Genomic DNA, 15,376 nt, shown 5'->3' on the forward strand with positions numbered 1-15,376 from the left:
CGAACATAAGGTTGAATTATATTTCGCTGTTTATCAAAAAAGGTTTCGTCAGTAAATCTCGCTCTTTCCAGGACTGATAATCTGTAAGGCTGCCAGCTTGATTTTGAATAAGCTGCGCCAACCGTAGAAAAAGCTTTCAAATCGTTCAGAATTGTCTTCTTTTTCACGCATCACCTTTTACACCTTGATTAGTCGCGAAATGAACTGATAATCCCATAGGGAAATCTATCCACTTCACACCTACTGAAAGGCAATTTCTCACCATCATTAACAATTTTGCTCAATGTCGTTTGGAAATCTTGACTTTAAGAGGATATTTGAGATTTCTGTGTTATAAGCTCTGGCGCTTTTGTGGAATTAGCAGCGTCACAAATTAAAGAGTCTTATGTGCATGTCAGGACTTGAAACATATTAAAGAGCTTTCGAGAGTTACATGTTGCATTAAGGGTTTTTCCTGTTGAAAAGGATAGAGCAGGAAATAAACTTGGCCGATTAATCAGATCTGCCTTGAATTGATCGTTTACAAAAGATCATTGAGTGTGACGAAGTATTGTTTCAAAATATCTAGAGCAAAAGTAAAAAAGGAAAAAATTGGTCGGCACCGTAAAACCAGAGTGATTATTGGCGTAATACAACTAAATATCGGATTAAATTTCTTTTTGCCACTTACAAAGACGTCGGTTTTTATTACGCTGTCGAGAAAGTCTTTAAACAGATACTCGATGTACAACACAATTAAACTTTCTTACTATTGTTATATTCGTGTTTGTGCGCAAAATGTGTCACAACTGAGTGCGCCGTGTTTTTCTTTTCATGCGCCGATGAATATTACCATCATCCACTTCATTTGCACAAATGGTTTCGCTGAGTTCCTAACTTTTAAATTATTGCACCCACAGGGATGCTTTGTTGAAGTCGCCTTATCTGGGCGCGATCAGCTGCGTCATAAGCCAGTTTAAAAAACTTTTAATTGGATAGTATTAATACTGCGCGATAAGACACAAAACCAGAAAACCGAGCTTTTTACACCTGCCCTTACCACAGGGAAAATATTTTGCGCAGATTGCCCAATGCTAAGCTGGCCCGCCCAATCACAAGTCGATGAATACATAGTCCCTGAGCAATTAACGCCCAACAGCGAATTGTTAGTGTGACACCTTCCTCACTTCAAAGCAGTTTTGTATAAACTTGACATCTCGGGGGTCAATTAAGGCGATTGTTTATAAAACCAGCCAATCAATTTACACTTGCCGCACGCGCAGGCTAGTTTTCATCTCAAGCCTCTGTTAACATAAACGCGGTAAAAAGGTGATACACGACTTAAAAGCCTTGCAGGTCACTTATTGACTTCTAAAGTGCGCGTCTAAGAAACGGAGACGAGGGATATAGAACCAGTTTTAAAACTATGAGCCTTTCAACAAGTGACTCAGAAAACCTCTCACCTAAAGCTGCAGCTTTTTCTATCGCCAGCCTGCTAACTAAGACTTTTGATGAAAATTCCAGCACTCGAAAGACAAGTGAACTCAATCCGCCCTTAATAGATCTCAAAGAGAAAGGAAATTGGTGGAAGGACTGCCAACGTGATAAACCAGCACAAAAGACGAAATCACCTTCGTTCTTAAGGCTGGCGAGTGAAGATCATTCTATTAAGAACATTTTGAACAACGAACAGCCGCTCACTGAGAAATACGGAGAGATAAAAAGAAGTGGAATAAGAAGAAACACATCAATCCTTGATCCTTTACAGCAGTTTGCTGCTTGTTGTGACTTGGTTAGAAATCTAGACACCTTCAAGAACACTTCATCGTATTGCCCTCCCCAGAGGAGAGTTATGGAGTTGCACCGAGAGGTACAAGTCGCTATGCAACAAAGTGATCTGTGGTGGAAATTCTACGCTTGCGGTACAGAGATGGTGATTACGCGCACAGGAAGGTGAGAAAAATTCGTGTGTAGTGATACTTTGTGTGGCAAAATAATTCAGACTTTTCTTCATTGAAAGAATCATCAACAAAACCTAACTACAGATGAATTCTTCAAAAGTCACTTCAAATGTTTATGAAATACTTATCATCAAAAACGTATATGCTAAAATTCCTATTATGTTTTTCGACATGCCGGTGAAAATTATACAAATTATCTGAAATGAAATGTTATTAAATTGGTAAGAAACTCGGCCGCATTTTACCAAATTTTACGCCTTAAAAAAGTCAAGATTCGAATTTCAATCTCTTAGTTCAATCTTCCTGACTTCTTCGACTAAATTTTGTAGAATGGGAAAGACTTTAAGAGACTTGATATTGAAGTGAATGAAACTTCAGTGGTTTTGGTGTAAATTTTCTAACCACTCTTCTGAGACACTTTCACTACCTTTGCTGACACGAAAAAAGATTCTCGTAGCGTATTAATTACGGTCTAATAACTGACAATCTCCTATAGAAGTTACTTAGAACCCCAGTTCACTATCGTTTAAATTGGCCTTATTTTTGAAACGCAATCTAAAGCTTACATACAGGCTTTTTGCATTTCATTTAGTCAACGATTATTTTCACTGCGGGTAACTTGGTTTTCTTAATTCGCGTCTGATAATTGCTCAAAACATCCGACATGGCTAATTCCTGGGCTGAAATATGAAAAATAATGTATCCGCTTAATTCCTAAGTTGTTTTCAAGTATATCGTTTATAGCTTTCCATCCTTAAATGACGTCACGTTCTAAGATATTTTCTGTCGGCATTTTAACGCACGCTTTTGAATGCTGAGAGTGCGGTCGCGTGCCACAAGAATAGTATTTCTCTTTTCTATACCTTCCCCATGTGTAACCAACAAAGCAAATCTCTTTTTAGTTTCTTTTAAACTGTTGATTTGCTTTTTCTGCATGTGCCTTTCAAAGGGAGCCTTTTCTTCTGTCGAAAGTCGATTGTTTTAAGCAAGCAGGCGAGATTGGCGCCAGCCAAAAATAAGCCTATTATTCACAATTAAATCTTTTAATGCACTTTCTGCTCTTAAGATTTAACTTTTGTAGGGGTCTTACGATGACTTCTGAAGAATTCTGCATTTGATTGTAAATGCATAAAAAAAAGTTTGTGGTTGTATTTACCCGATGTCTCAACAAAAACTGGGCGCATGTATTTCATTCCTTCCTTCTACTTTTTTCTTATGTTTGTTATCAACAGCAATTCCAAACTATGTTACCTATATGACATTAAGAGAAAATAACTAAAACGACGTATCGCAAGATACAGAGATAACTTTTTTTTATTTATTGTGCAGTGTTCTTGATACAAAATATACTAAAAAGGTTACAGTGTTATAAAATTTCTGGATCCTTTCAAATATTGCTATTATGTTCCCCCAGGTGTAGAGTTATTAAAATTCGGGTTAGTGACTTTTAATATGCAAAAAAATACCAGATATAATAAAGATAAGGATTATTCACATGTGGACACAAAGAGCTTTTTGATCGCTTATCTTCCCGAGTGCGGAATATCTACCGAAAATAATTCAATTGGCATGTCTTCTTTGATCAATCACGCTCAAACAAAAGTCGAAATCATAGGAAGATCCGATAGTACAAAACGGTGTGCCCCGAGGTATCAAAATATCGAGATAATGAACACAGGTCACAGATTAGCTTAAATGAATATGAGATTCAAGGGGCCATAGTCGTGACAATGAACTCGAGTTGGAAACATTATCGAGATGCAAAGGGGTAATGGACTGTCGATTTAAAGGTGGTACGGATTTTGTCTGTTTTCTTGAGAGCGTTATCGTCAAATGTATATATTTTTGCTTGTTTTTGATACCTGCATTTCACTTTCATCATACAAGGTTGTACCGATAAAATTGTTCCCCATCACGAGGATCGGCAATATTAGCAATATCACCGTTTTGATAATCTGTCTTTTGAGACATTAGTTGTTTATACAACTCCCAGATCTGCAGATCAGAAAAAGCGTAGGAGGTGGAAGCTACAGATAGTAACAAAACCACAAAAGGAGAAAGGCATATGGGTAACGTAAAGTAAACAACCACTTAAGGGTTTAAGGCAGATTGTCTCCTCCACGTGCCCCGCTCTCTATGGGTGTGTCTAATTGTTCGTGACTCCTACAATAATGACCGATGTTTTGCCTCTGCTAATGAGAAGAGAGGTCATTTGAACAGATGACAGTGATCGCATAGCATGTGCTTTAGATTACTCTAAATTTGACCCTTTTGTACTTTATTTTCATTGTGCCCACCGTGATCGTAGCTCATACAACGCAGATATTTAGAACTCTTGATGCGTGCCGGTCATAACTACCGGTCTAACACGCTCACGCCTTAGGAGGGGTTTTGTCATCATCCTCAGAGGCTGGGCCTTAGAATCTATCGTTATCTAGCTGCTTTTCATGAAAAGGCTTCACAACAAGGCTTTCATCATGAAACAGCACCTTTAAATTGCATTTCACCTGCCTTCTTGAACCTATCTTGGCAAATGCGAGCAGATTGTTTATCAGGTGGATCACCCCACAGAGCACACATCCATCATTTATTTGAAATTATCTGATGCTAAACAGATTCATTTCTTTGCAGACGGATGTTTCCCACACTTGCGCTGTCTTTCCTCGGAATGGATCCTCGTTGCTATTACTCAGTGCATGTTGACATTGTCCCTGTAGATGGGTACGCGTATACGTTTGTGAACAATATGTGGCAAATAAACGGAATGGCAAGCGAGATGCACGCCTTACCCTACATACAGTCTTACCAAGCGGATGAAGTCGCTCATACAGGGCTCTACTGGATGAAAAATGGCGTAGACTTCAAGAAGGTTCGTCTCACAAATCGTCGCGTTGGCCCATTCAAAGATGGCGAGGTTAGTTGCTCACGATTACATCTTAGAACTATCTACGTAATTAAGCTGCTAGAGCTGATCTATCTAGCTGGAAGAAATTTTTTTTGTGTGGATATTTCCCCTAAAAGTAATTCTTTTTGAGAATTTTGGGTTTTTGTATCTGAAAGATGCAGATAAAGAGAGCGCACTGTGTAACGTAACAGCGAAAAACAGAGAATCATGGGATGGGCTCTAAGTGCGCATGCGTTATTTATAGCCACGGTGTCTGGCGAAGGAAATACTATGATTTTGGTTGAATTTCCAGCTGTTTTTTATCTTTTCAAACATACTACACGAACAGATCAAATGTTTCTAAGTTACTGCGGGTTAAGTTCACTGCGTGCTTTAACCCGCAAGAGCTGTCATAGGATATTAAGGAACTTTTTGGCGATAGCGAGATGACGATTTTGGTGATTTTCCACTGAACGATCTCATAACTTATTCATATATCGTTTCCTTTGTTTCCTTTGTGTTCGTGTTTCACCTCGTGTTTCTGCTTTATTTTCATGCTTCGAAGTTAAGCGTTTCAAAAAAACTTGATTATCTTAAAATCTTTGAACTAGCTGAAGATGACACCGTTTAGCTTTCAGAACGCTACATATACATAATGCGAATGAAGGCAAGTGACAGCGAGGTATTTGAACACGACATGAAAAATATACCGCGTGGCCAAAAAGTTTTTTAATGCAAAGTTCGCGCCGCGAACTAAAAGCGTAAAACTAATATCATCCAGACTTCTTGAATAATTCTGCGAAAGAAAACCACCTAAGTTAAAACAGCAAAGAAACTTTTACTCTTTTTGCTTGTTTTAATTTGTGTAACAAAAATTCATTTTTAAGGACATACAGCAGGAAAAAATGGTTGACAGAGCGATTTTAAAGAAGATGCTGACAGTTGATTTTCATTTGCACAGTTTAAAAAGTAATATCTAGGATCTAATTCGGTATTAGCTTCAGTTTGAATATTCTCTTGAAAGTAGTAGAGTTTGTTTTTTTCAGAATTGAAGCATGATAGATATTCGATTCAGTCTCTTTGTCCCCATCTCACAAACCAAATGTTTCAAGGATATCATTTTTTCTTTTCCGCGGAGAACTGGTTTGCCAAAAGTTTTGTCGTTTCTTGTCTCTTACAGCTCCATTTGAGTCCAAACAGAAAATACCAGCCAAGAATTCATGTTGTTGAAGAAACAGAAGAAGGTGTAAAGGTTTCATGCTCAACTTACGTGTTCCCTGAAACAACTTTTATCGCCGTAACAACTTACCAGAACGAAGAGGTATGTGTTCAGATTAAGTTCCATTTTACGGTACTCACTACAGCTCGAGTATCAAAAGGAAAAAATTACGGAAAGCACGACCTCATTTCTGATCTGTGTTAGTTCAAATTTCAGTAATTTTACTATACAATGGTTTTAGGAGTCTCGCCATTGCAGCCGTTTACAACAAAAAATTTAAGACTAGAAAATCTCATAAGTCAAATTTGTTCTAATGACAATCAATTTAGATTCTTCCCTCGTAATCTCCTATACCCTAACTTCGAGGATGTGCTGTCTAGATTCAAGGCTGTTACTCCGAATGCATTATCGCGTCTTGATCCTCATAAAGGGACTTTCAAATTGTGCTTAAAATGTCATTGGTTTTTGATATATTTTTGGTATGTTTGTTGACTTACGTTGTTTTGTTTTCTTTTAGTTGATTCAAATGAAAATCGACCATAACCCATTTGCCAAAGGCTTCCGAGACAAAGGAACAAGGTAAACATTAAATATTTCATGAAGTTTTATGATAAGCGTTCCCACAATGCAGACAGCTGAAATTGGATTGAAAATTGTGCCTGCTAAGTACGTTGTTGAAAAGATTGAAGACTGACAAAGTACAAGATATACCAGTCCGTCTTTATCGGAAATCTCACGCGCAAGATACCGAGATAGTCGAGCCGATTGCATTAAAGAACAATTTACATGCTTGCAAATAAAAACGGCCTAAAAAGATATTTTTTTAGCAATCGCAGAGTGGCGTGGATTACAGATAAAATTATTCAAACAATGCATATGAAATTAATTTATAAATTGCTATTAAGTCAAACTTCTGTGTTCTAAAATGCTTTCACTCACTGAGCTTACTATCACCTATTGTTGAAACAAACGGGAAATTGTGAAAAACGAGTATAGGAAAAAATATACAAATAACTTAAATCTAGTGAAAAATTTCACGAGGCATTCGCAAGCAGCTTTGTTATGCTTGCATCCAGCTATATCAATATGGCTCTGCAGTAATCTAAAATCGTATTTACACGAACACAGATCTGAAGTTTAGTCATGTTTGACTTATTTTTAATCATCATTGTGAGATTAATAACATTCTTAATAACTCTGAAGTGTAAAATTCTCACATTGGGCTGATCGAAAAGAATTTACATCGCCTACAAGAAATCTTCAATTTCGTTTATCACGGTATTTTCTTGTTAAAAACGAGTAACCGTCATCAAATCGAAACGTCGTTTGATATTTCTGTGCACACCATAAACTTAATCAATTAATTCAGGAACTTTCTCTAAATATAATTACCAGCAGTTAGAGCATGTTAAATACTACACTGCTGAACATTTGCACACTTACTTCATCATCTCAAAATGTTTGCGCGACGCGGAAAACTCGACTATCGTGCAATGCATATTTCAAGCGGCTCTCTAGTATCTCATAGCTCACCTTACACAAGAGCTTTCCTCACGCGGGAATGGACTGAACACATTTGTCAGTAAATGAGTATTTTCAGACACAGTGAAAAAAAAAAAAAAAAAAAAACCAGTTCTCTTCATTTGACGTAATGAATTTTTCGTTCATCCCTTGTTTTCACACTTTATAACTTGAGGTGAATTTACATACGCCTTTCCCAGGCTTTGTTTTAGAAGACTGATTTGAGTTGACAAAGCCAAAGGCAATAACGACAACAATGCTGAAGAGAATGCAAAGGATTGTAACACTCAAAAATATTGTATGATGATGTTAAGAAGAACAGGGAGACTTGGATCCATATAAATTTTTGATTAGTCAAAATATATACTTCTTGTTTGAAGTCCAGCTCAGATTGAAAGTGTCTTCTATAAAAAACATGGAGTAACGTTATGGAAACTGAAGTCATGCGATGATTTTTTTTACACGTAACCACGTGGTCCGAAAGCTTCCAGAAGTAAACCACGAAAATAATTTTGTTCCTATGCAAATGTGGCGTTTGTGATAGTCTGAAAACATATATTATTGAACTGCGTTGAACCTCTGTTCAGGAAACGAGTGAAACAACTTTCATGGAGAGCTTGCATCTATGATGAGATTCAGCAATTTTTTGCGTATGGTGTGTGTTGATTTCATATACAGAGTTACGCTGAATACCAAAAGCTTTAATAAGAATGGAGGAAAGAACACCTATGCTTCTGTTTAAAATGAAATGCATTTCAGAAATTTATTAGTTTTAGAAAATTAATCTAAAGCCCTACTAAGAAACTTTACAGTTATTTAACTGGGACAGAATATTCACGGTCGATGACGGTATTTTTGCTTTCCAGACACAAAGCGGTTAATTAATCACTGAAATTTGCGTCAAATATATTAAAAAGATATGTACAAGCAGAGGCTAATTTGATTCGGATATGTGCCCTCGGGTCGTGCGGTTTACTTCAGTGAATCGAAAGCTGAACTTCAAATACCTATTTCCGGCTGACGAAAAGAGAACATTTTTGGTTTTATTTCCTTATAAGCATAATCAAGATGCCCAGTTAATGTTGTGGTTCTACTAAAACATCACGCAAGAGTACATCAGGGGAACATTTGAAACTCTTTCGCCGTCCACTGTGCCTTCATTGTTGAATCATTAGAAAAAGCTCTCGCTTGATGCCACGTGGGTTATTGTCCTTTGCTAAGGTGCGTGAAATTTTGTTTAGTGAACAGAATAGTAATTAACATATTTAGGCTTTTTTTTTCTTCTTTTTTAAAGTCAAGAACAAGAATAAATTAAAAACCTACTGAAATATTACTTTTACTATTGGAAAAATATTACCTTGGAGTTTAAAGCGTATAAGAACTATACATGACCCTAATTTTTTATATAAGCGATGTGAAAGGTGATAATATTACGAGGAATTATGTGCGACGTGATGTATTTTCTACTTTTTTGTTCTCACCAATAGTGATATCATTTCCAGTTCTATTTTTTCCAACGTGTTATAATGCTATTTGGCACATGGGGCCTTTCTCGTAAAAATTGTATAATTATAGTTACTTTTGAGCTAAGTTCATTCGTGCTTAATATATCCGAAAAGCGTCCGGAGAATAGAGGCTACCAAACTTTATAAATAAAATCAATTAAGCTTTTGATAAGCTTCTCGAAAGCCATGAATTTCTGAAGGCCTGGATTTGTTTACATGACTGCTAAGTTTATAGTTCAACATTATTGAGAAATTCCCCGTTAAAGTTACAAGTACTATGAGACTTAACACAAAAGATTCTTTTGTTCAGCCTCGTGTCGCGTGCCGACATTGATCCCTTTCTGTTTTCTTTGCTTCATGAAACAAAGAGAAATTAAGAAAAATGCTTTACCATTCACAAACGTCTTGTGAATAACATACAAACACGAAAACATAATTTTTCTCAATATCACAACCTGCTTGTTACATTTTTCCGTCATTTTCAGTTGTTTGAGAATGAAAGAAGAGTAAAATAAAAAATGATGTGTTAAAGTGGCACTTCACGATATCTGTTATCTGTATCGACACAAGACACGTAACGCTCCCTATCCGAAATAAAAGAAAAGTGGAGAGTTAAGTGATATATTAATCTCTAAAAATTTAATTTGTCCATAGGAATAATAAACTTTTATTCACTCGTGCCGTGTGTCGCGTGCCAAGCGAACTAAATAGCCAATTAGAACACTGTTCAAGCTGTTAATCGCCTATGTACCGATCTAATAAAATATGATAAGTGAAATTTGTGGGATGCATCTATTTACGGGTAACATCTCTTTTCGAGCTCCAGGCAACAGGCCGGGTGGAAAATCAAAAAGCGTTTAGTTATTTAGTAAAAGATGCATTTGTTCTGTGGCAAGGTGTTCAGTGAACCAAATTTATCAAACGATTTCCCACAAGAAAGCATCATTTGACACACCCTAAATATATCTCGATAGCACTGAAAACAAATTTTTCATTATTTTGTCTCTGATCTTGTGTTGCTTTTATAAGGATTTTTCCACTTGATTAAAGAGTTTTTCCTTTATAATTCCTTGGAATCTTATCTGCGTGTTTTGATACATTTTTGACATCTTTGAGTATCAGACTGCTTTTTTTATTATCATTTCAATCGATTGTCGCTGCTGCTTTTTAAGTTTTCCAGTTCAGGGTCATTCGTTAAAGACCAAGTTGAAATTTATTCAGGCAACATTAGAAGAAGCATACTGAAAATATTTATCAAGATCATGTTTCAGTGCGGTTTTTCCCATTATATGTTTGAAGCAACTTACTTGCATGTTACCTTTTTTGAAAGATGTCGCGAAACACTTGGGACATTGGCTCGGGTTAGATTTATTTATTAAGATGTGTTTATTACAATTCTAACCACAGCCCACCTAGCTGACACTCGCTGCAAAGTTTGAGAACAAAACTTTTGCACCATACGATTCTATCGAGGATATTTTTCCCGGCTTGAACCATGCTTAAAAATTCTTACATATACTCAGCGTTTTTCAAAGTCGAATTCCACAAGTTGCGCAGATTATTGCTGGAGCAGGTACAACTCTCTTATGTTGGAACTTTCTGGAGGTTAATTTAAAGGGGCCATTGATTAGCCCAACTCTCCTTTGATTTGATGATTCTTTCCAAATACAAAGCTCGAGGTCTAATAACCCGCGTGTGAAACCAAAACTTATTCATATCGTTATCATTATCAAGCATGTTGAATGTGTGCTTCGTTTTCTTGGGTGTGAACCTGCATGAGGTTATTTTGATCCGTCACTCTTGCTCAATTGTAACACATGGTCCAACTTTAATTAACTGTTATATTAGCGACTTTTTAGAATAAGCTTAGAGCCAATAATAACGAAACAGAATATTAAAAATCATAGCAAATGATCTTTGGAGATACACAATTTTAGATGTAAGGCGTGATTTCATTTCATTCAAAACGCCCTCTGTAACCTGAAATCTGCCTAGTCCTGATACATCTTAATGAGCAGGTCTTCGGTTAAACAAGCATTAGTTTGAAGAAGCTCATATTTTCTATACAATTTTGTTGCAAAATGAAAAGCAACAATCTCATTTGTTTTACGATTTAGCGAAGCATGACACATTTAAGTTGGATGAAATATTTGGTCTTGTTTGTTTACCCTCGTGTCGCGTGCCATTAAAACAACTAATTAAAGTTAATATTTCGCAAAATGCTTCGCAGCGCGACTCCAAGCTGAGAGAATATCACTATTGTAGCACGAACGTGTGCCATGTTTGAGCGCCCAGCTGAGCCACTGTTTCGCATTATGCTCGCTACATTTGCGCATGTGTTGAGTCGCGTGGATTGGCCACGTGTAGAAGTTTGAGGAAGTTCAGAGCTCACTGCAATAAATTTCAATAATGTAAAACGACGTGGCAATATGATCAAACGGACCACTTCTAAGGATATTGTTGTATTTTTCATCAAAGATTGGCGATGCGTCGGTCATATGTTTACTGATTTACTTTTATCACTTTGTCGGTCAGACTGACAGACCTTTCAAGCTAACTTCCTCAAAAGAAACGTAGAATTCATTCATTCATTCATTCGAAACACAAAAATGCTTTAATTTAATAATTTTCCCTCACAGTACTAAACATGTACCTAAAAAAATCAAATTTTAACCTTGAGTATCATCTTGTTCTTCCCTAGATCTACACAATTAACTTTTTAAGCGATTGCTGAATCATTTTAACTACGATTTAGCTATCTAGCATTAGAAGTTAAGTAAATCATAGAATAAGTACGTCTAATGAAAATCTTACTGTAACTTAGACAATATTAATGATTAGGGTTCCAAAGCTTTTAATTCTACTGTATTTTTCCGTTTCAGACGCAGATATCTTCCATATGAACATAGAGATGATGTGTCGGATAGTTCCCAGGCTTCTTTGAGCGCACTCTGCTTTTCAACAACAAGAAATGTCGAAAGAACACCGGAAACCACGCTCGTACCTGCACCACTTCACTTAAAGCTTCATGATTTGTCACAATACTGAGACTTCTATCAACAGAGGAATTTCGCATGTTTACTTGCTTCTCCTTGCAACGCCAAGAAATGCATTAGATATGAACTCAGCGAAATAAATATATAAAAAAAATAAAACATGTTGAGAGAAAAGAAAGCAGAAGAAACCTCAACGTAAGCAAATGTGACAGAACTGAATGTTTTGTTGAAAAACTTTACTTTTTTTAAAATACCCATTAAAAAAATGCCGTATCATGCGATATCAACCGAGGTATTGCCAGTTGACTCGATCCAGGCCTTCAGTTCGTAAACGGATAGCGATAAGCAAGCCAAGCTCCCTTACTTTTCGCTGTTAGGTTTTATCGCGCCCTTATACAATTTAGAGAGGGGACTAACGCCGCATGGCATGTCATTGGAATTTCTGATTAAGAACCGAAAGTCAGGTTGGCTGACGCGAATAGGTTTTCCTGTTAATTTCAATTAATGTATACAAGGAAAATGCATTTTGACCAAGAAACAAAGAAAATTTTTGTAAAAAATTAACGATTACGGGATCTTTTGGCTTTATTTGATGCAAATGGTTAAGTTACACATGATATCATAATAATAAAAGTGCGACTGTTTGATTTTAGTTAGACTAGTTTCACCTATAAACTTGGGAGGAGTAACACTAGCTAATCTGGCCACACCCATATTAGAGGAGTTCTTTTCTTCAGTAATTGACATACTGCCAAGTGCATCCAAAGTTCAAAGTTCTGAACAATCGCTGAAGCTGGCAATGTTCTAGAATATTAAATTCCGTTTGTTGCTCACTTTTAAATGAATATCTCGGATATGTTCCCTTTCCCCTTTTTCAGAAACCAACCATTTGCATTCTTATGAATGAAGAGGATCGGAGAGCGGAATAAATATATCGGTTTATTTTTTATCCCAAATATTTTGCTTTAAACGCGAACATAAGAAGACACTAGCTGATGGCTCACACGAAATACTTCATTCTTGTACAAAGACTCACTCTCGTTGGTGGCCATTTTAAGGCCAATTGTTCACAGATGCAGCTTTTGCATGCCCTCTTAATTAAATGCAATTTTTAAACTTTGTCGCAATTTCCTATATCTAAACAACTGAATGCAATTAATGACGGAGTAAAAGTGTATTTAAGATCGATGGCCAGAAGACTAAGATTTTAAGTGAAAAGTGCCTTTGGCGCGCGCTGATTGGCTAGTTCGGGAGTGAATAGCAAGCACTATTTACTTCCGAGCAGCCGAGGAGACAAAATCGCGCGTCAAGAGTTTAATTTTCTACCATTTTTCGTATCTGTGAAGTCTATACTGAAACAATCATTCCACTCAGTAGAAGTGGTGGAAATTTTCTTCGTGGCTTCGTGGTTCGGTAGGTATCCACCCTTATTCGCCTCCACTTCGGTGAATAATTGTTTAAAATTTTTAATTGGGACCTTAAGCAGTCAAGACGGCAAAGCCGAGGAAGACGTCGATTAAAAAAAGGGAATTTATATTTTTAGTTAGTATTTCGCGAATGGCTGGATGTGTCTACTGTCTCTCACGGAGCCATATCAAGTTCAAGTGGAAACGTTAGCGTTTCCATTCCCATCATCATCATCGCTCGTTGCGCCAGTGGGCGCATAAGGCCGTCATATTGTCCGCCCAACTCCCCCTGTCGTATGCCGCCGCCTTGGCCACAATCCACCTCTTCCACCCCACCTGCACCTTGCCTCTCTCTCTTTCAACAGTCCTTGTCCAAGTCATAGGCATTAGCATTGAAAACTGTTCAGTTTTCTTTGATCGGTCTTTGTGATCTTCCATGTTTTACAACCATATAGCAGGACTGGTTTCCATTCTCAGACCACATGAATTTAAGTGATTTCACGTTGTTGTTTTGCAGAGGATGGCAAAGAAATGTACAGAGTTTTATAACACTCGCATAAAACAAACGGATTATATGCCGCCATATGCATGGGTCTGTTCGGTAATAGAACACACAAGACGTCAGTCCATATGTGATAAGAACATTAATGAAACTCAATTATCAGTGATTCATAACTCTTCAAACCCCAAGAGTGACTAACATCAAATTTCTCCCCACAATATCACGCCTAAATCACACATCAAGGTCGTGAGAATAAAGGAAATGATCACCAACGAAAGAATCTTTTGATTGGCAAACAAATTCTCCTTGTTAGCAGCTTAGGAAATGTATAAAGAGCAGTATGGGAATATATATACTGATGTTAGGGTGTAAAGGGTTAACTGAACAGACGCACGCACGAGAACGTGGAATAACTTTGTTAATCTGATTCAAGAGAATATAATCACTTCATAATCTGTTGTCTGATTATGGTATTTCGCTTCCGGATTGACGCCGACTGCGGTTACAACTTCTTTTTCAACCGCACACAATTGTATTTTATTGTTGAGCTGGAAGATGGATCCATTTCATTTGAAGTGGCCTTGTTATCTAAACAGCAGGCGCATTGACTGTTTTTAATTTCAATCCAAGTCACTTTTGGAGGAAGACTTTTACATTAAAATAGTACACCAAAATATAACCACACAGATATTCTTTTTATGGTAACTGGTTGGAGCAGAGAATATCGACGTATCAAGCTATCGTTGTGGATGAAAGAGGGTATTTTACACACGGGGAATAGGTCTGGTAAGCTGTACCTAAATGGGTCGATCAATAGAGCTGTACGCCATACTGACGAGGATCTAGTGCGCTGAGCTCAAGAAAGCTGTCTAAGGCTGTGAACTTTTAATGGTCAGAAGTACTTAACGTCACCAATCTTTGTGTCATTTGGGTACTGGATTATCTCAGTATCTTTCCCAAATGTACAATTATACAACCATTTGGTTCGCAATATCTTATTAAAATAAAACTGATCCGCTGTTTGTGTAGAAAAGCTGACTGCAATACCTATGGGTAATGAAAAATCACTCAATGTTAAATGATCGAAGCTTCTTTGACACTTCTGGCGGCCACATGGCCAATTCTAGACGCAAATAATGCGAAATGTAAATGTAGATCATATATCATGGACGCAATGACGACTCCGAAAGCACAAATGAGGACTTAAATTATTTATTTCTTTATTACAAGTTTTCTTCAACATACTCTGTCATTTCATATAAAAATTGGCACGTAGGAATCAATTTCCTTTCCAGCCTGTCACTCCACTAACGGGGAAGTCCTATGATGAAATCCATTGATAAAATGGAAAGTAGATTTTTAAACTAACCATCCCGTATAATTTTTCCTCTAATGAAAATATA

The 15,376-nt window shown here is 37.0% G+C and overlaps 1 protein-coding gene across 1 annotated transcript; it reads left to right on the forward strand.

Annotated features, from left to right (window-relative positions):
* The first annotated feature begins 1,405 nt into the window (after positions 1-1,405).
* LOC131785321 (T-box transcription factor TBX20) lies at positions 1,406-12,699 on the forward strand. Its single transcript, XM_059102201.2, has 5 exons — positions 1,406-1,932; positions 4,572-4,854; positions 6,005-6,145; positions 6,561-6,622; positions 11,952-12,699. Exons 1-5 carry the CDS (start codon positions 1,406-1,408, stop codon positions 12,115-12,117), a joined length of 1,179 nt encoding a protein of 392 aa, XP_058958184.1. The 3' UTR covers positions 12,118-12,699.
* The last annotated feature ends 2,677 nt before the right edge of the window (positions 12,700-15,376 follow it).

This window comes from Pocillopora verrucosa, chromosome 4 (genome assembly GCF_036669915.1).
Source record: "Pocillopora verrucosa isolate sample1 chromosome 4, ASM3666991v2, whole genome shotgun sequence".
NCBI lineage: Eukaryota > Metazoa > Cnidaria > Anthozoa > Scleractinia > Pocilloporidae > Pocillopora > Pocillopora verrucosa.

Coding starts and splice junctions, on each gene's coding strand:
- LOC131785321 (XM_059102201.2), top strand. CDS start 1,406: ATGAGCCTTTCAACAAGTGACTCAGAAAACCTCTCACCTAAAGCTGCA. Junction 6,146..6,560: donor CAACTTACCAGAACGAAGAG/GTATGTGTTCAG, acceptor GTTTTCTTTTAG/TTGATTCAAATGAAAATCGA. Junction 6,623..11,951: donor TTCCGAGACAAAGGAACAAG/GTAAACATTAAA, acceptor TTTCCGTTTCAG/ACGCAGATATCTTCCATATG.